Source organism: Eucyclogobius newberryi, unplaced genomic scaffold (genome assembly GCF_026437365.1).
Source record: "Eucyclogobius newberryi isolate DKJ021-1_F unplaced genomic scaffold, fEucNew1.0.hap1 SCAF_3, whole genome shotgun sequence".
NCBI classification, from domain to species: domain Eukaryota; kingdom Metazoa; phylum Chordata; class Actinopteri; order Gobiiformes; family Gobiidae; genus Eucyclogobius; species Eucyclogobius newberryi.
The window spans coordinates 36,347,223-36,366,986 of NW_027315945.1; the positions used below are offsets into that span (position 1 = coordinate 36,347,223).

The 19,764-nt window shown below is 44.2% G+C and overlaps 1 protein-coding gene across 1 annotated transcript in view; it reads right to left on the minus strand.

The window, feature by feature from the left end:
• LOC140374256 (single-minded homolog 1-A-like) overlaps window positions 1-19,227 on the minus strand; it is a 49,203-nt gene extending 29,976 nt beyond the window's left edge. The window contains 1 exon segment of the mRNA XM_072461102.1: window positions 19,047-19,227. Within this exon segment, the coding sequence (XP_072317203.1) occupies window positions 19,047-19,221 (175 nt within the window). The 5' untranslated portion in view covers window positions 19,222-19,227.
• Between the last annotated feature and the right edge of the window lie 537 nt (window positions 19,228-19,764).

The window sequence follows — 19,764 nt, forward strand, 5'->3', positions numbered from 1 at the left end:
TGGCACCAGCAGGAGGCCGGTCCATGTTTAGTCCTGACTCTGGCACCAGCAGGAGGTCGGTCCATGTTTAGTCCTGACTCTGGCACCAGCAGGAGGCCGGTCCATGTTTAGTCCTGACTCTGGCACCAGCAGGAGGCCGGTCCATGTTTAGTCCTGACTCTGGCACCAGCAGGAGGCCGGTCCATGTTTAGTCCTGACTCTGGCACCAGCAGGAGGCCGGTCCATGTTTAGTCCTGACTCTGGCACCAGCAGGAGGCCGGTCCATGTTTAGTCCTGACTCTGGGCACCAGCAGGAGGCCGGTCCATGTTTAGTCCTGACTCTGGGCACCAGCAGGAGGCCGGTCCATGTTTAGTCCTGACTCTGGCACCAGCAGGAGGCCGGTCCATGTTTAGTCCTGACTCTGGCACCAGCAGGAGGCCGGTCCATGTTTAGTCCTGACTCTGGGCACCAGCAGGAGGCCGGTCCATGTTTAGTCCTGACTCTGGCACCAGCAGGAGGCCGGTCCATGTTTAGTCCTGACTGGCACCAGCAGGAGGCCGGTCCATGTTTAGTCCTGACTCTGGCACCAGCAGGAGGCCGGTCCATGTTTAGTCCTGACTCTGGGCACCAGCAGGAGGCCGGTCCATGTTTAGTCCTGACTCTGGCACCAGCAGGAGGCCGGTCCATGTTTAGTCCTGACTCTGGCACCAGCAGGAGGTCGGTCCATGTTTAGTCCTGACTCTGGCACCAGCAGGAGGCCGGTCCATGTTTAGTCCTGACTCTGGCACCAGCAGGAGGCCGGTCCATGTTTAGTCCTGACTCTGGCACCAGCAGGAGGCCGGTCCATGTTTAGTCCTGACTCTGGCACCAGCAGGAGGCCGGTCCATGTTTAGTTCTGACTCTGGCACCAGCAGGAGGCCGGTCCATGTTTAGTCCTGACTCTGGCACCAGCAGGAGGCCGGTCCATGTTTAGTCCTGACTCTGGCACCAGCAGGAGGCCGGTCCCTGAGGTCCTCAGAGTCCGAGATGGTTTATATGGCACTAACATATCCAAGATGTACTTTGGTGCTAGGCCATGGAGAGACAAGCAGAGCTGCTTTAAAGTCTATTCTCCGAGCCACAGGGGGCAGTGCAGAGACCTGAGAACAGGACTAATGTGATCATACTTCCTGGTTCTAGTCAGGACCCGAGCAGCAGCGTTCTGGATGTTCTGCAGCTGTTTACAGCTCGTTTGGAGAGACCAGTGAGCGGCCGTTACAGTAGTCTAATCTACTGGAGACAAACGCATGGATAAGTCTCTCTAAATCTGGTTTTGACACTATATTTTTGATTTTGGCCATGTTTTTTAGATGGTAAAAAGCTGCTGATGTTATTGATTTGATGTGATGAAGATGATGATTTCAGTCTTGTCTGAGTTCAGCTGGAGAAAGTTGTTTTGCTCCACAAACTGATCTGTTGGATGCAGTGACAGAGTGAATCCACTGGTCCATATTCACCTGCCGACAGTGAAACATAGATCTGACTCGTCTGCATCATTGTGATAGGACACATTTTCACTGCGTATCAACTGACCTAACGGCAGCATGTAGAGGTTGAACAGAAGGGGACCCAGGACTGACCCTTGGGGCACTCCACAGTTGCCCCAAGTAAAGCGCTGGTTTAGTGCGCACTTTCGCACAGGCTTCGTCCGTTTACGATGGTAATGTTATATCTTCCTAATACTCATTAGTCTGCTCAGGCGTGCAGGAGGGAGGAGTCTTAGTGGGTGCTTGGAGGCGGGCGAGCGCTTCACACTCGATGTCGTGCGCACTTTTGCAGCCGAGCGAAAAGCACGGCCTTATGGATCTAATAGGCCTCTCGCCAACTTGTGGCGCTCGGGCCTAATGATGATGTAATAAAACAACAGTAATAATAAGCATAATCATAAATAATAATAAACACACAAAAAACAATATTATTAATAAACTTAGTCATAATGGATAAGAATAACATAAACAACAGTAAAATAATAAACACTAATAATAATTAAAACAACAATAACAACAAGCATACTCATAATAAATTATAATAATAAATCATAACCATAATATTAATAAAATAATAATAATATAAAGAATAAAAAGCATTCAAAATATAACCTAGATATTGGAACTTTAAAGTTAAATCAAATGAAAGTTTTTCTTTCCCAGTTCAATTTAACAGAAGAATACTCTAAAAACAATAAATAACAAATATATATTGCAGCGATAGTAAATTAATAACAAACAACATATTAACAAATATAAAAATAATCACTCTATTTTATTTTAATAACTGTCATGCAACCAAGCAATTAACAATTCAAAATATAATATCTTTTGAACGGTTAAAAGTCCTCAAAATGGCACCAAACACATGAAAACAGACTCTACAAGGCATAATATACAACAAAAACAGCAGAATAAATAATGGTACGCAACAGAGCTGTGACTAACAATTATTTAGTCAAGTGAATATTTCAACCAAATAAAGGTTAAAATATGTCGACTGAAGGCTTCTAAATGTACTGCATTATTGACTTTTTATCTAACAAAGCCACTGTCTCAAAAGGTTTCATGTTTTTAAAATGTGTTTTAGAGTTTGTATTATTCCATATGACACTCACGTTTATCAAAATACACAGTGTTTCCCGTAGATTCTGCTGATGTGGAGGAAAAGGAGAACACAATTCTATTTTACACAAGTGTTGGATCATAAATGTCACTTACTGCCTCTATTCAATCTTCAAACGCTTAATTTTATGCTTTTTAAGATGTATTTGTTGTCATACTAGTTGATTATTCAGTTTGTTTTAGACAACATTGAGGGGGCAATGACGTCTCCTTGAGGGACGACTGTAGTTTCCTTTATTAACGGGACAAAACTACATTTTACTCGCGATTATCCGGATCAATCGTCGCAGCCTGAATAAACGACGTGATTTCTATCGATTACGCACCTAGTTTCTGTTTTATCAATCGCTATCCAGACTATACAGACTTTAAAACGCATACGAAAAGACGTTTTATAACAAAAAAAAGTGGGGTAACTGAATCAAAATGTCAAAAAAGAATGAACTATATCAGATTTGAACACATTTTACACTTTATTCCTTAATATTTTCCATCTAGAAGCCTTCAATCGACACATTTCTAGTTTTATTTGGTTAAAAATGTATTTAAAAAGTCAAATTGTGCAATAGAAATATTCACTTGACTAAAACAATTAGTCGTAGCTCTCTTTTTGTCATTTTTATTATTCATGCAGCTGTTTTTGTTGTAAATCTCCTTTAATCGCGTGTTTTACAGTCTGTTTTCAGTCTTAATGTCAGAATGTACAATAGAAATAATCACTTAATTAAAAGAAAAACTCTAAATACGTGTTGGTCGTTGTTTTTTAATTGACTTGTCAGGATTAAACACTGGGACGTGTGGCGTTTTGCAGATATTTGCGGCGCGAGGTGTCGTGTAATTGAAGCGAGCAGGGCAAACGTCCAAAGGTCTCTGAGCAGCCAGCGCCGTAAATAAAAACCGCAGCGCTCGGCACAAAAAAGAAAAGAAGAAAAAATCCCATCGAAATGGAGAGCTCTCCAGTCCCTTTGTGCGCTTATGCTAATGCAGCGCAGTGAGTGTGTTCTGAGCGAGAAGAGGCCACGTTAGAGCTTTAACTGAAATACCAGCAGAAAATGACTCCAAACACGAGGCAGAGTCGTCACTAACCACTTTTTAAAGACATTTTTAGACAAATAAAAGGTTGAACTGTGTCGACTGAAGGCTTCTAGATGGAAAACATTTACGCATAAAGTGTAAAATGTGTTCAAATCTGATGCAGTTCATTATTTTTTTACATTATGCCTCATTTATCCCACTGTTTTTGTCATAAAACGTCTTTTCGTATGCGTTTTAAAGTCTGTTTAGTCCAAATAACGATTGATAAAACACAAACTACGTGTGTAATCGATAGACATCACGTCCTTTATTCGGGCTGCGACGATTATTCGGGATAATCCCGTGTAGTGGACAATAAAATGGTTTTGTTTTGTCCCGTTAATAATGGAAACTACAGTCGTCCCTCAAGGAGACGTCATTGCCCCCTCAATGTTGTCTAAAACAAACTGAACAATCAACTAGTATGACAAAGAATACATCTCAAAAAGCATAAAATTAAGAGTTTACAGATTGAATAGAGGCGGTAAAACGATTGAAGAAACAAAAACTGTGATTATTTTTTATAGTTAGTTGTTCCCGGCCCAAATATGAAGCCTAAGTTTGAGATTTGTTGGTCACAATGTTGTAAAGTTGTCTTGGCTCATTTTATTTGCAAATGGTCAAATGTCACTTTACTAAGAATTTGACACTTAAAATAAAGTAAATCTCATTATTTTGGATTCAATATGAGTAGATTTGAATAATCGATTGCCCAAACTGTTTATCAATCGATAATTTTTGGTTTTTCATGGCAGAGCAGCAGAAAAGGGGGGGAAAGAGTGAGATATTGCGAATTGTGAGCTTAATCTGACATTTACTGAGAAATACACTGTTAAAAATCAAAAAATATTTGAAATTGTGGAATATTTTCTGTCGTGTCCATCAGCGAGGACAGAACAAACACAGATGTAGAGTACAATCAGAGAGAAATTGGAGTTTTAGTCGACTAATTCATGCACAAAACATGTTTACAGCTCAAGAGCCAGAATGGAGCCTGAAGTGTGGAGGTTTGAGCCAGAATGGAGCCTGAAGTGTGCATCTGAAGGTTTGAGCCAGAATGGAGCCTGAAGTGTGGAGGTTTGAGCCGGATGGAGCCTTAAGTGTGCATCTGGAGGTTTGAGCCAGATGGAGCCTTAAGTGTGCATCTGGAGGTTTGAGCCAGAATGGAGCCTGAAGTGTGCATCTGGAGGTTTGAGCCAGAATGGAGCCTGAAGTGTGCATCTGGAGGTTTGAGCCAGAATGGAGCCTGAAGTGTGTATCTGGAGGTTTGAGCCAGAATGGAGCCTGAAGTGTGCATCTGGAGGTTTGAGCCAGAATGGAGCCTGAAGTGTGCATCTGGAGGTTTGAGCCAGAATGGAGCCTGAAGTGTGCATCTGGAGGTTTGAGCCAGAATGGAGCCTGAAGTGTGCATCTGGAGGTTTGAGCCAGAATGGAGCCTGAAGTGTGCATCTGGAGGTTTGAGCCAGAATGGAGCCTGAAGTGTGCATCTGGAGGTTTGAGCCAGAATGGAGCCTGAAGTGTGCATCTGGAGGTTTGAGCCAGAATGGAGCCTGAAGTGTGCATCTGGAGGTTTGAGCCAGAATGGAGCCTGAAGTGTGTATCTGGAGGTTTGAGCCAGAATGGAGCCTGAAGTGTGTATCTGGAGGTTTGAGCCAGAATGGAGCCTGAAGTGTGCATCTGGAGGTTTGAGCCAGAATGGAGCCTGAAGTGTGCATCTGGAGGTTTGAGCCAGAATGGAGCCTGAAGTGTGCATCTGGAGGTTTGAGCCAGAATGGAGCCTGAAGTGTGCATCTGGAGGTTTGAGCCAGAATGGAGCCTGAAGTGTGCATCTGGAGGTTTGAGCCAGAATGGAGCCTGAAGTGTGCATCTGGAGGTTTGAGCCAGAATGGAGCCTGAAGTGTGTATCTGGATGTTTGAGCCAGAATGGAGCCTGAAGTGTGCATCTGGAGGTTTGAGCCAGAATGGAGCCTGAAGTGTGCATCTGGAGGTTTGAGCCAGAATGGAGCCTGAAGTGTGTATCTGGAGGTTTGAGCCAGAATGGAGCCTGAAGTGTGCATCTGGAGGTTTGAGCCAGAATGGAGCCTGAAGTGTGCATCTGGAGGTTTAAGCCAGAATGGAGCCTGAAGTGTGCATCTGGAGGTTTGAGCCAGAATGGAGCCTGAAGTGTGCATCTGGAGGTTTGAGCCAGAATGGAGCCTGAAGTGTGCATCTGGAGGTTTGAGCCAGAATGGAGCCTGAAGTGTGCATCTGGAGGTTTGAGCCAGATGGAGCCTTAAGTGTGCATCTGGAGGTTTGAGCCAGAATGGAGCCTGAAGTGTGCATCTGGAGGTTTGAGCCAGAATGGAGCCTGAAGTGTGTATCTGGATGTTTGAGCCAGAATGGAGCCTGAAGTGTGCATCTGGAGGTTTGAGCCAGAATGGAGCCTGAAGTGTGCATCTGGAGGTTTGAGCCAGAATGGAGCCTGAAGTGTGCATCTGGAGGTTTGAGCCAGATGGAGCCTTAAGTGTGCATCTGGAGGTTTGAGCCAGAATGGAGCCTGAAGTGTGCATCTGGAGGTTTGAGCCAGAATGGAGCCTGAAGTGTGTATCTGGAGGTTTGAGCCAGAATGGAGCCTGAAGTGTGCATCTGGAGGTTTGAGCCAGAATGGAGCCTGAAGTGTGCATCTGGAGGTTTGAGCCAGAATGGAGCCTGAAGTGTGCATCTGGAGGTTTGAGCCAGAATGGAGCCTGAAGTGTGCATCTGGAGGTTTGAGCCAGAATGGAGCCTGAAGTGTGCATCTGGAGGTTTGAGCCAGAATGGAGCCTGAAGTGTGCATCTGGAGGTTTGAGCCAGAATGGAGCCTGAAGTGTGCATCTGGAGGTTTGAGCCAGAATGGAGCCTGAAGTGTGCATCTGGAGGTTTGAGCCAGAATTGAGCCTTAAGTGTGTATCTGGAGGTTTGAGCCAGAATGGAGCCTGAAGTGTGTATCTGGAGGTTTGAGCCAGAATGGAGCCTGAAGTGTGCATCTGGAGGTTTGAGCCAGAATGGAGCCTGAAGTGTGCATCTGGAGGTTTGAGCCAGAATGGAGCCTGAAGTGTGCATCTGGAGGTTTGAGCCAGAATGGAGCCTGAAGTGTGCATCTGGAGGTTTGAGCCAGAATGGAGCCTGAAGTGTGCATCTGGAGGTTTGAGCCAGAATGGAGCCTGAAGTGTGCATCTGGAGGTTTGAGCCAGAATGGAGCCTGAAGTGTGTATCTGGATGTTTGAGCCAGAATGGAGCCTGAAGTGTGCATCTGGAGGTTTGAGCCAGAATGGAGCCTGAAGTGTGCATCTGGAGGTTTGAGCCAGAATGGAGCCTGAAGTGTGCATCTGGAGGTTTGAGCCAGAATGGAGCCTGAAGTGTGCATCTGGAGGTTTGAGCCAGAATGGAGCCTGAAGTGTGCATCTGGAGGTTTGAGCCAGAATGGAGCCTGAAGTGTGCATCTGGAGGTTTGAGCCAGAATGGAGCCTGAAGTGTGCATCTGGAGGTTTGAGCCAGAATGGAGCCTGAAGTGTGCATCTGGAGGTCTGAGCCAGAATGGAGCCTGAAGTGTGCATCTGGATGTTTGAGCCACAATGGAGCCTGAAGTGTGCATCTGGAGGAAGTGTGCATCTGGAGGTTTGAGCCAGAATGGAGCCTGAAGTGTGCATCTGGAGGTTTGAGCCACAATGGAGCCTGAAGTGTGCATCTGGAGGTTTGAGCCACAATGGAGCCTGAAGTGTGCATCTGGAGGTTTGAGCCACAATGGAGCCTGAAGTGTGCATCTAGAGGTTTGAGCCACAATGGAGCCTGAAGTGTGCATCTGGAGGTTTGAGCCAGAATGGAGCCTGAAGTGTGCATCTGGAGGTTTGAGCCAGAATGGAGCCTGAAGTGTGTATCTGGAGGTTTGAGCCAGAATGGAGCCTGAAGTGTGCATCTGGAGGTTTGAGCCAGAATGGAGCCTGAAGTGTGCATCTGGAGGTTTGAGCCAGAATGGAGCCTGAAGTGTGCATCTGGAGGTTTGAGCCAGAATGGAGCCTGAAGTGTGCATCTGGAGGTTTGAGCCAGAATGGAGCCTGAAGTGTGCATCTGGAGGTTTGAGCCAGAATGGAGCCTGAAGTGTGCATCTGGAGGTTTGAGCCAGAATGGAGCCTGAAGTGTGCATCTGGAGGTTTGAGCCAGAATGGAGCCTGAAGTGTGCATCTGGAGGTTTGAGCCAGAATGGAGCCTGAAGTGTGCATCTGGAGGTTTGAGCCAGAATGGAGCCTGAAGTGTGTATCTGGAGGTTTGAGCCAGAATGGAGCCTGAAGTGTGTATCTGGAGGTTTGAGCCAGAATGGAGCCTGAAGTGTGCATCTGGAGGTTTGAGCCAGAATGGAGCCTGAAGTGTGCATCTGGAGGTTTGAGCCAGAATGGAGCCTGAAGTGTGCATCTGGAGGTTTGAGCCAGAATGGAGCCTGAAGTGTGCATCTGGAGGTTTGAGCCAGAATGGAGCCTGAAGTGTGCATCTGGAGGTTTGAGCCAGAATGGAGCCTGAAGTGTGCATCTGGAGGTTTGAGCCAGAATGGAGCCTGAAGTGTGCATCTGGAGGTTTGAGCCAGAATGGAGCCTGAAGTGTGCATCTGGAGGTTTGAGCCAGAATGGAGCCTGAAGTGTGCATCTGGAGGTTCACACACGCGTGTGAAGCGGCGCCGCGTGAACAGTCTTGACAAACACGAAGCATGTGAGGAATGAGAGCGTCTGTGATGACGCCGCTGGACGACTCGCTTTTTTAGGACGGTTTTTGGACGTGAAACGGTCAAGGTCGAAGTTTGGCTGTTATTAATAAACATAAACAAACACAATGTGGTTTTAATCGGTGCCGTTTAACACACAAAACAGTCATTTCTTTTGAACTTCAGCCCGTTTTTGTCCTGACTTGGACTTGGTTTGGTCTTGGTCTGATTTAGTCCGGGTTTAGTCCGGGTTTAGTCCGGGTTTAGTCCGGGTTTAGTCCGGGTTTAGTCCTGGTTTAGTCCCAGTTTTTTATGTGGTGAATGTACAAGAGCGAACAAAACGTACCTCAAAACAACGAGACCAGAGACGATCTTTGCCTGAATATCCATGAAAATTCGAAATCGATTTAAGCCAAATTTAAGCCTAACAATGTGAAATACTAAGATTAAAATGTCCAGAAAAATGACTCTTCTAAGTCTCCAAACGAGAAGAAACGATTTAAAACACGGACTCAGCCTCTTCTTGCACGACAGAAGTCGTTATAGAAGTCGTTATAGAAGTCGTTACAGAAGTCGTTACAGAAGTTGTTTCAGAAGTCGTTATAGAAGTCGTTACAGAAGTCGTGGCAGAAGTCGTGGCAGAAGTCGTTACAGAAGTCGTTACAGAAGTCGTTACAGAAGTCGTTACAGAAGTCGTTATAGAAGTCGTGGCAGAAGTCGTTACAGAAGTCGTTACAGAAGTCGTTGCAGAAGTCGTTGCAGAAGTCGTGGCAGAAGTCGTTACAGAAGTCGTTACAGAAGTCGTTACAGAAGTCGTTATAGAAGTCGTGGCAGAAGTCGTTACAGAAGTCGTTACAGAAGTCGTTATAGAAGTCGTGGCAGAAGTCGTTATAGAAGACGTTACGGAAGTCGTTGCGGAAGTCGTTATAGAAGTAGTTACAGAAGTCGTTTCAGAAGTCGTTATAGAAGTCGTTACAGAAGTCGTTGCAGAAGTCGTGGCAGAAGTCGTGGCAGAAGTCGTTACAGAATTCGTTACAGAAGTCGTTATAGAAGTCGTGGCAGAAGTCGTTATAGAAGTCGTTACAGAAGTCGTTGCAGAAGTCGTTGCAGAAGTCGTGGCAGAAGTCGTTACAGAAGTCGTTACAGAAGTCGTTATAGAAGTCGTGGCAGAAGTCGTGGCAGAAGTCGTTACAGAAGTCGTTACAGAAGTCGTTATAGAAGTCGTGGCAGAAGTCGTTATAGAAGACTTTACGGAAGTCGTTGCGGAAGTCGTTATAGAAGTAGTTACAGAAGTCGTTTCAGAAGTCGTTATAGAAGTCGTTACAGAAGTCGTTGCAGAAGTCGTGGCAGAAGTCGTGGCAGAAGTCGTTACAGAATTCGTTACAGAAGTCGTTACAGAAGTCGTGGCAGAAGTCGTTACGGAAGTCGTTATAGAAGACGTTGCGGAAGTCGTTACAGAAGTCGTTGCGGAAGTCGTTGCAGAAGTCGTGGCAGAAGTCGCTACAGAAGTCGTTATAGAAGTCGTTATAGAAGTCGTTACAGAAGTCGTTACAGAAGTCGTGACAGAAGTCGTTATAGAAGTTGTTATAGAAGTCGTGGCAGAAGTCGTGGCAGAAGTCGTTACAGAAGTCGTTACAGAAGACGTTACAGAAGTCGTTGCGCAAGTCGTTGCGCAAGTCGGGGCAGAAGTCGTTACAGAAGTCGTTACAGAAGTCGTTACAGAAGTCGTTACAGAAGTCGTTGTAGAAGTCGTGGTAGAAGTCGTGGCAGAAGTCGTTACAGAAGTCGTTATAGAAGTCGTTACAGAAGTCGTGGCAGAAGTCGTTACAGAAGTCGTTACAGAAGTCGTTGCAGAAGTCGTTACGGAAGTCGTTACGGAAGTCGTTACGGAAGTTGTTGCGCAAGTCGTTATAGAAGTCGTTATAGAAGTCGTTATAGAAGTCGTTACAGAAGTCGTTATGTCGTTATAGAAGTCGTTATATAAGTCGTTACAGAAGTCGTTACAGAAGTCGTTTCAGAAGTCGTTACAGAAGTCGTTACAGAAGTCGTTACAGAAGTCGTTATAGAAGTCGTTACAGAAGTCGTTACAGAAGTCGTTACAGAAGTCGTTACAGAAGTCGTTACAGAAGTCGTTACAGAAGTCGTTACAGAAGTCGTTACAGAAGTCGTTACAGAAGTCGTTACAGAAGTCGTTATAGAAGTCGTTATAGAAGTCGTTACAGAAGTCGTGGCAGAAGTCGTGGCAGAAGTCGTGACAGAAGTCGTTACAGAAGTCGTTGCAGAAGTCGTTATAGAAGTTGTTATAGAAGTCGTGGCAGAAGTCGTGGCAGAAGTCGTTACAGAAGTCGTTACAGAAGTCGTTACAGAAGTCGTTACAGAAGTCGTTACAGAAGTCGTTACAGAAGTCGTTATAGAAGTCGTTATAGAAGTCGTTACAGAAGTCGTGGCAGAAGTCGTGGCAGAAGTCGTTACAGAAGTCGTTACAGAAGTCGTGACAGAAGTCGTTATAGAAGTTGTTATAGAAGTCGTGGCAGAAGTCGTGGCAGAAGTCGTTACAGAAGTCGTTACAGAAGTCGTTACAGAAGTCGTTACAGAAGTCGTTATAGAAGTCGTTACAGAAGTCGTTACAGAAGTCGTTGCGCAAGTCGGGGCAGAAGTCGGGGCAGAAGTCGTTACAGAAGTCGTTACAGAAGTCGTTACAGAAGTCGTTGTAGAAGTCGTGGTAGAAGTCGTGGCAGAAGTCGTGGCAGAAGTCGTTATCGAAGTCGTTATAGAAGTCGTTACAGAAGTCGTGGCAGAAGTCGTGGCAGAAGTCGTTACAGAAGTCGTTACAGAAGTCGTTACAGAAGTCGTTACAGAAGTCGTTACAGAAGTCGTTACAGAAGTCGTTACAGAAGTCGTTACAGAAGTCGTTATAGAAGTCGTTATAGAAGTCGTTACAGAAGTCGTTACAGAAGTCGTTACAGAAGTCGTTACAGAAGTCGTTATAGAAGTCGTTACAGAAGTCGTTATAGAAGTCGTTACAGAAGTCGTTACAGAAGTCGTTATAGAAGTCGTTATAGAAGTCGTTACAGAAGTCGTTATAGAAGTCGTTACAGAAGTCGTTATAGAAGTCGTTATAGAAGTCGTTACAGAAGTCGTTATAGAAGTCGTTACAGAAGTCGTTATAGAAGTCGTTACAGAAGTCGTTACAGAAGTCGTTATAGAAGTCGTTACAGAAGTCGTTATAGAAGTCGTTACAGAAGTCGTTATAGAAGTCGTTACAGAAGTCGTTATAGAAGTCGTTACAGAAGTCGTTACAGAAGTCGTTATAGAAGTCGTTACAGAAGTCGTTATAGAAGTCGTTACAGAAGTCGTTACAGAAGTCGTTATAGAAGTCGTTACAGAAGTCGTTATAGAAGTCGTTACAGAAGTTGTCTCGTTCCTGTGGTTTTAAACTCCGCCTTCAGCTGCTTTCGGGTCACGAGGAATGTACACATTTTTTCCCCGTTTACTTCATGGTGAATACTTCATGGTGAATACTTCATAGTGAATACTTCATAGTGAATACTTCATGGTGAATACTTCTGAGCTGAAGTGACGTTCACACACTTTTAGACGTGAAGCGCGTCGTCACGGCGATCGCGACGGGAAAGTAAACAACACATAATTAACTATTTAAACTTTGATTTGACTGAATTCTGTTGATTTCAAATCCAGCACTTTTGTTTTGTGTCTGAGAGTGTTATAAAGTATATATAAAGTATATAAAGTATATATAAAGTATATAAAGTATATATAAAGTATATATAAAGTATATATAAAATATATATCAAGTATGTATAAAATATACATATATAGTATATATCAAGTACATATAAAGTGTATATAGTATATATCAAGTATATATCAAGTATGTAATATATATATATATATATATATATATATATATATATATATATATATATATATATATATATATATATATATAAACTGATTTAGTGTTTAAATAATGATGCTGGATTTGCAGGTGAACTACCGGTTGTGAGGGGTCTTTAAAAACGCAGAGGAGCACTGCCAGAGTAACACCTGACGACAGGAGTAACACCTGACAACAGGAATAACACCTGGCGACAGGAGTAACACCTGACGACAGGAGTAACACCTGAAGACATCGAAGTTTCAGCCGCTTCTCGTAACGATTGATCTGGATGAACTTCGAACTTCGTTATTGATTTATTTAACTCACAATCGACAAAAGGGACAGAATCCAGTTTCCTCTGTCTCTTCCTCTGTCTCTTCCTCTGTGTTTTCCTCTGTCTCTTCCTCTGTGTTTTCCTCTGTGTTTTCCTCTGTGTTTTCCTCTGTGTTTTCCTCTGTCTCTTCCTCTGTCTCTTCCTCTGTGTTTTCCTCTGTGTTTTCCTCTGTCTCTTCCTCTGTCTCTTCCTCTGTGTTTTCCTCTGTCTCTTCCTCTGTGTTTTCCTCTGTGTTTTCCTCTGTGTTTTCCTCTGTGTTTTCCTCTGTCTTTTCCTCTGTCTTTTCCTCTGTCTTTTCCTCTGTCTTTTCCTCTGTCTTTTCCTCTGTCTTTTCCTCTGTGTTTTCCTCCGTTTTCCTCTGTGTTTTCCTCTGTGTTTCCCCGTCTCTTCCTCTGTTTCCCCGTCTCTTCCTCTGTCTTTTCCTTTGTTTTCCTCTGTCTTTTCCTGTGTTTTCCTCTGTATTTTGCTCTGTGTTTTCCTCCGTTTTCCTCTGTGTTTTCCTCTGTGTTTCCACGTCTCTTCCTCTGTGTTTTCCTGTGTTTTCCTCTGTGTTTTCCTCTGTGTTTCCACGTCTCTTCCTCTGTCTTTTCCTATGTTTCCTCTGTATTTTGCTCTGTGTTTTCCTCCGTTTTCCTCTGTGTTTTCCTCTGTGTTTCCACGTCTCTTCCTCTGTGTTTTCCTGTGTTTTCCTCTGTGTTTCCACGTCTCTTCCTCTGTGTTTTCCTGTGTTTTCCTCTGTTTCCACGTCTCTTCCTCTGTGTTTTCCTGTGTTTTCCTCTGTGTTTCCACGTCTCTTCCTCTGTGTTTTCCTGTGTTTTCCTCTGTGTTTCCACGTCTCTTCCTCTGTGTTTTCCTGTGTTTTCCTCTGTTTCCACGTCTCTTCCTCTGTGTTTTCCTGTGTTTTCCTCTGTGTTTCCACGTCTCTTCCTCTGTGTTTTCCTGTGTTTTCCTCTGTGTTTCCACGTCTCTTCCTCTGTGTTTTCCTGTGTTTTCCTCTGTGTTTCCACGTCTCTTCCTCTGTGTTTTCCTGTGTTTTCCTCTGTTTCCACGTCTCTTCCTCTGTGTTTTCCTGTGTTTTCCTCTGTGTTTCCACGTCTCTTCCTCTGTGTTTTCCTGTGTTTTCCTCTGTGTTTCCACGTCTCTTCCTCTGTGTTTTCCTGTGTTTTCCTCTGTTTCCACGTCTCTTCCTCTGTGTTTTCCTGTGTTTTCCTCTGTGTTTCCACGTCTCTTCCTCTGTGTTTTCCTGTGTTTTCCTCTGTGTTTCCACGTCTCTTCCTCTGTGTTTTCCTGTGTTTTCCTCTGTTTCCACGTCTCTTCCTCTGTGTTTTCCTGTGTTTTCCTCTGTGTTTCCACGTCTCTTCCTCTGTGTTTTCCTGTGTTTTCCTCTGTGTTTCCACGTCTCTTCCTCTGTGTTTTCCTGTGTTTTCCTCTGTGTTTCCACGTCTCTTCCTCTGTGTTTTCCTGTGTTTTCCTCTGTGTTTCCACGTCTCTTCCTCTGTGTTTTCCTGTGTTTTCCTCTGTGTTTCCACGTCTCTTCCTCTGTGTTTTCCTGTGTTTTCCTCTGTGTTTCCACGTCTCTTCCTCTGTGTTTTCCTGTGTTTTCCTCTGTTTCCACGTCTCTTCCTCTGTGTTTTCCTGTGTTTTCCTCTGTGTTTCCACGTCTCTTCCTCTGTGTTTTCCTGTGTTTTCCTCTGTGTTTCCACGTCTCTTCCTCTGTGTTTTCCTGTGTTTTCCTCTGTGTTTCCACGTCTCTTCCTCTGTGTTTTCCTGTGTTTTCCTCTGTGTTTCCACGTCTCTTCCTCTGTGTTTTCCTGTGTTTTCCTCTGTGTTTCCACGTCTCTTCCTCTGTGTTTTCCTCCGTTTTCCTCCTTGTTTTCCTCTGTGTTTCCACGTCTCTTCCTCTGTGTTTTCCTGTGTTTTCCTCTGTGTTTCCACGTCTCTTCCTCTGTGTTTTCCTGTGTTTTCCTCTGTTTCCACGTCTCTTCCTCTGTGTTTTCCTGTGTTTTCCTCTGTGTTTCCACGTCTCTTCCTCTGTGTTTTCCTGTGTTTTCCTCTGTGTTTCCACGTCTCTTCCTCTGTGTTTTCCTGTGTTTTCCTCTGTTTCCACGTCTCTTCCTCTGTGTTTTCCTGTGTTTTCCTCTGTGTTTCCACGTCTCTTCCTCTGTGTTTTCCTGTGTTTTCCTCTGTGTTTCCACGTCTCTTCCTCTGTGTTTTCCTGTGTTTTCCTCTGTGTTTCCACGTCTCTTCCTCTGTGTTTTCCTGTGTTTTCCTCTGTTTCCACGTCTCTTCCTCTGTGTTTTCCTGTGTTTTCCTCTGTGTTTCCACGTCTCTTCCTCTGTGTTTTCCTGTGTTTTCCTCTGTTTCCACGTCTCTTCCTCTGTGTTTTCCTGTGTTTTCCTCTGTGTTTCCACGTCTCTTCCTCTGTGTTTTCCTGTGTTTTTCTCTGTGTTTCCACGTCTCTTCCTCTGTGTTTTCCTGTGTTTTCCTCTGTGTTTCCACGTCTCTTCCTCTGTGTTTTCCTCCGTTTTCCTCTGTGTTTTCCTCTGTGTTTCCACGTCTCTTCCTCTGTGTTTTCCTGTGTTTTCCTCTGTGTTTCCACGTCTCTTCCTCTGTGTTTTCCTGTGTTTTCCTCTGTTTCCACGTCTCTTCCTCTGTGTTTTCCTCTGTTTCCACGTCTCTTCCTCTGTGTTTTCCTGTGTTTTCCTCTGTGTTTCCACGTCTCTTCCTCTGTGTTTTCCTGTGTTTTCCTCTGTGTTTCCACGTCTCTTCCTCTGTGTTTTCCTGTGTTTTCCTCTGTGTTTCCACGTCTCTTCCTCTGTGTTTTCCTGTGTTTTCCTCTGTTTCCACGTCTCTTCCTCTGTGTTTTCCTGTGTTTTCCTCTGTGTTTCCACGTCTCTTCCTCTGTGTTTTCCTGTGTTTTCCTCTGTGTTTCCACGTCTCTTCCTCTGTGTTTTCCTGTGTTTTCCTCTGTGTTTCCACGTCTCTTCCTTTGTGTTTTCCTGTGTTTTCCTCTGTGTTTCCACGTCTCTTCCTCTGTGTTTTCCTGTGTTTTCCTCTGTGTTTCCACGTCTCTTCCTCTGTGTTTTCCTCCGTTTTCCTCTGTGTTTTCCTCTGTGTTTCCACGTCTCTTCCTCTGTGTTTTCCTGTGTTTTCCTCTGTGTTTCCACGTCTCTTCCTCTGTGTTTTCCTGTGTTTTCCTCTGTTTCCACGTCTCTTCCTCTGTGTTTTCCTCTGTTTCCACGTCTCTTCCTCTGTGTTTTCCTGTGTTTTCCTCTGTGTTTCCACGTCTCTTCCTCTGTGTTTTCCTGTGTTTTCCTCTGTGTTTCCACGTCTCTTCCTCTGTGTTTTCCTGTGTTTTCCTCTGTGTTTCCACGTCTCTTCCTCTGTGTTTTCCTGTGTTTTCCTCTGTGTTTCCACGTCTCTTCCTCTGTGTTTTCCTGTGTTTTCCTCTGTTTCCACGTCTCTTCCTCTGTGTTTTCCTGTGTTTTCCTCTGTGTTTCCACGTCTCTTCCTCTGTGTTTTCCTGTGTTTTCCTCTGTGTTTCCACGTCTCTTCCTCTGTGTTTTCCTGTGTTTTCCTCTGTGTTTCCACGTCTCTTCCTCTGTGTTTTCCTCCGTTTTCCTCTGTGTTTTCCTCTGTGTTTCCACGTCTCTTCCTCTGTGTTTTCCTGTGTTTTCCTCTGTGTTTCCACGTCTCTTCCTCTGTGTTTTCCTGTGTTTTCCTCTGTTTCCACGTCTCTTCCTCTGTGTTTTCCTCTGTTTCCACGTCTCTTCCTCCGTGTTTTCCTGTGTTTTCCTCTGTGTTTCCACGTCTCTTCCTCTGTGTTTTCCTGTGTTTTGCTCTGTGTTTTCCTGTCTTCCCCGTTGCCATGCCAGCCCCATATGTTTGGAGTTCTCAGACGTGCACATCATACTAATGTGTCCAGCTCTGCAGTGGTCACGCAGCGCTGGAGCTCCGCGCGGATAATCTGCTCCGGGGGGCCCCCAGGAGCCCCCCCGGAGCCCCCCCCCCCCGGAGCAGGGCCGAGGGGGCGGGGTGTGTGTGTGGGGGGGGGGGGGGGGGGGGTGGACACGGAGGTCACGGCTTTGACATTTCTCAGGAGGAACGAGACACGCGGGGGACAAACGGCGGAGACTCCGTAACGCGGCGCGGGACAATCACCTAAATACCGCGTGAGACGTGTGCGCGCGCGTGAGACGTGTACGCGCGCGTGAGACGTGTGCGCGCGCGTGAGACGTGTGCGCGCGCGAGAGACTGGACAGCACATGTTTAGATGACCAGGCCTTCTGTTTTCTTCAGTTGTTCTGCATTAACACATTCATACGCACGCGCGAGACGGGAAGAGACAAACAAGCACGTGACAAACGCAAACACACTGAGGCTCGTGGCATTAGTTATGGAAATAATCAATAAAAAGCTGCCAAATTTTGTAAGAAAACAAAAGGAGAAAAAAAAATATCTATCAGCTTTTTGTGTCCGAATGAAAGCTTTATATTTGCTTTATTTTTTCTAACAGTAAATATTGCATTGTTTCCCTAAAGAAATGTTGGATTTTTTATTTTTTACTTTTTTACAGTTTATTAAAATTAAACGTCTGATCAATATAAAGAAAATGCATTATTTTGCTTGGACATATTACTGAGACATTTGTCTGCGTTTGGCTCTTGTCCCAGAGCTATTTATTTTAATTGAATCATCTAAAAATTATGAGGCAAGATAAATAAGATGTTATTTGTGCTGCAAAGTTTAGTCGGGGAATCGGAACAAACAATCGAAAATCAATTAAAATATAAGATGAAAAAATAAGATTAACCAAAGATCGCTTCATTGTTTTCTGGCAGGGTTTTTCATAAAATATACTAATAATATAATATAAGTTAACTATAAGTACTTTCTCACCAGTAAAATGCAAAAACAGCAAATATAATAATTATGTAACAAAAATTCAGACTTTTAAAAATCTAAAGCCATTTTTATAAGAAGAGTTAAACTATAAGACAATAAGTGGCTATGAAACAATATCATTAAAACGCTATTAATAAATGACAAATGCTACAACCACATAATATTTAAACAGCAAAACGAACAAAATACTAAACAAAACCCGAGGCCTGTTCGTGTTTCATTTTAGTTTCTAATAAAAAACTAAAAATCTTAGTTATAAAAATACTAAAGCCGATGTTTCTAAACAAATCTGTCTTTCTTAAATGTAAATGTAAATGTAATATATGCAAATCGCGTTCCCACGAGGCGCGTTAATGTTATTTTAGACATGACACGCGCGGACTCATTAATCTGCTGATCATTTCATTGTGATCACGGACTTTACACTTCCAAACACACTTAACTAGTCTTATTAACACACACTTAACTAGTCTTATTAACACACACTTTAGTTTTATTAACACACACTTAACTAGTCTTATTAACACACACTTAACTAGTCTTATTAACACACACTTTAGTTTTATTAACACACACTTAACTAGTCTTATTAACACACACTTAACTAGTCTTATTAACACACACTTAACTAGTCTTATTAACACACACTTAACTAGTTTTATTAACACACACTTATCTAGTCTTATTAACACACACTTAACTAGTTTTATTAACACACACTTAACTAGTTTTATTAACACACACTTATCTAGTCTTATTAACACACACTTAACTAGTTTTATTAACACACACTTAACTAGTTTTATTAACACACACTTATCTAGTCTTATTAACACACACACGCCAGTTTATTACAATTAAACTCGGGCAGATTAATTTAAGCTGCTTTTTAGATTTTTATTAGAGATATTTGGCCTTAAAACGAATGGAATAAAACACAAAAAATGTAATACTATTTTAATTATATCACGGATGCATAAATATATAATTTTTTGCTTCTAAATAAATTAGTTTTAAGCACGCGTTGACCGCAGCCGCGCGCATTACGCACGAACCAAAGCGCAATGCTTACAATATATCAGGCCTTTTTATTTTTTTCTGTTATTTATTAACTTTTATTGTCCAAAATATTTCTATTATAATTTACAATCTACAGCAAAATATTGGTTTGGGGAAAAAAAGGTGAAAAGGAAACGACAGAAAAAATAAAAGCACATTTAATTAAACGAATATAATTTGTTTTATGGTTATGACAAATTTGTCTTTTTTATTTTGCATTTTATAATAATATAACTCTAAAATATAGATAATAACGTGTCAAGTGCAAACACAGAATGTCTTGTCACTGGAAACGCGCAGAGAGAAAACGCAGCAGTAAAAACCGCTCATTCTTTTCGGTTCCGCGGCCTCAGGATAAACAACCCCCGCGGCTCCGGTGCGGCTCCGGTGCGGCTCGGGGCGCGCGTGTGCGGGCGGCGGCGGGCGCGTACCTTCCGGGAACACGATCCTCATCTTCAGGTAGCTGGTGGTGAGGCGGATGATGGAGGCTTTGTCCAGCTGTGACGTGATGGCGGAGGGCAGCGGCAGCAGCTTCGCCAGTTCGTAAAACTCGCTGTTCTCCTTCTCGCGCCGGGTCCGCGCCGCGTTCTTGGACTTCTCCTTCATGATCGCGCGTGTCGTCCTCCTCCCGTGTCGGCCGCGCGGCTCATAGCATTTCCCGCGCGGGGGGCCCCTGGAAGTCCCGCAATCACCCGCGACGATCTAGGACCGCGCGCGCATATTCCACGGAGCGCGCGGACGCACGTCGAGTCGCTCCATTCAAACGGAGAAATGCGCAAAAAAAAAAAGAAGAAAGAAAATGTGCAAAAATGTGAATCTAAAACATTTCCAACGTATGATTTCTGTCTGAATTTGAAGTTCGATCACGTGACACTTCAGCGCAGCATAAAAAGGCCTAATTATTCCACTTTGTCTGCGCTAGAACCTGTTGGTCTCGTGTTTATCCGGTGAGAAAATCCCCCAGAAGCAGCAGCGGCGCGTCGCTTCTTCTCTCGCCGCGTTTTGGACGGAAACCGACGCATCCGCAGCGCCGCACGGCCCCTCAGGCCCGCCCCCAGACCCGCCCCTCAGACCCGCGCACGCAGCGGGACCAGTGCGCCCATTGGCTGCGCGGAGGGCCCTGCGCGGCTCTCATTGGTCGGCTCTGGG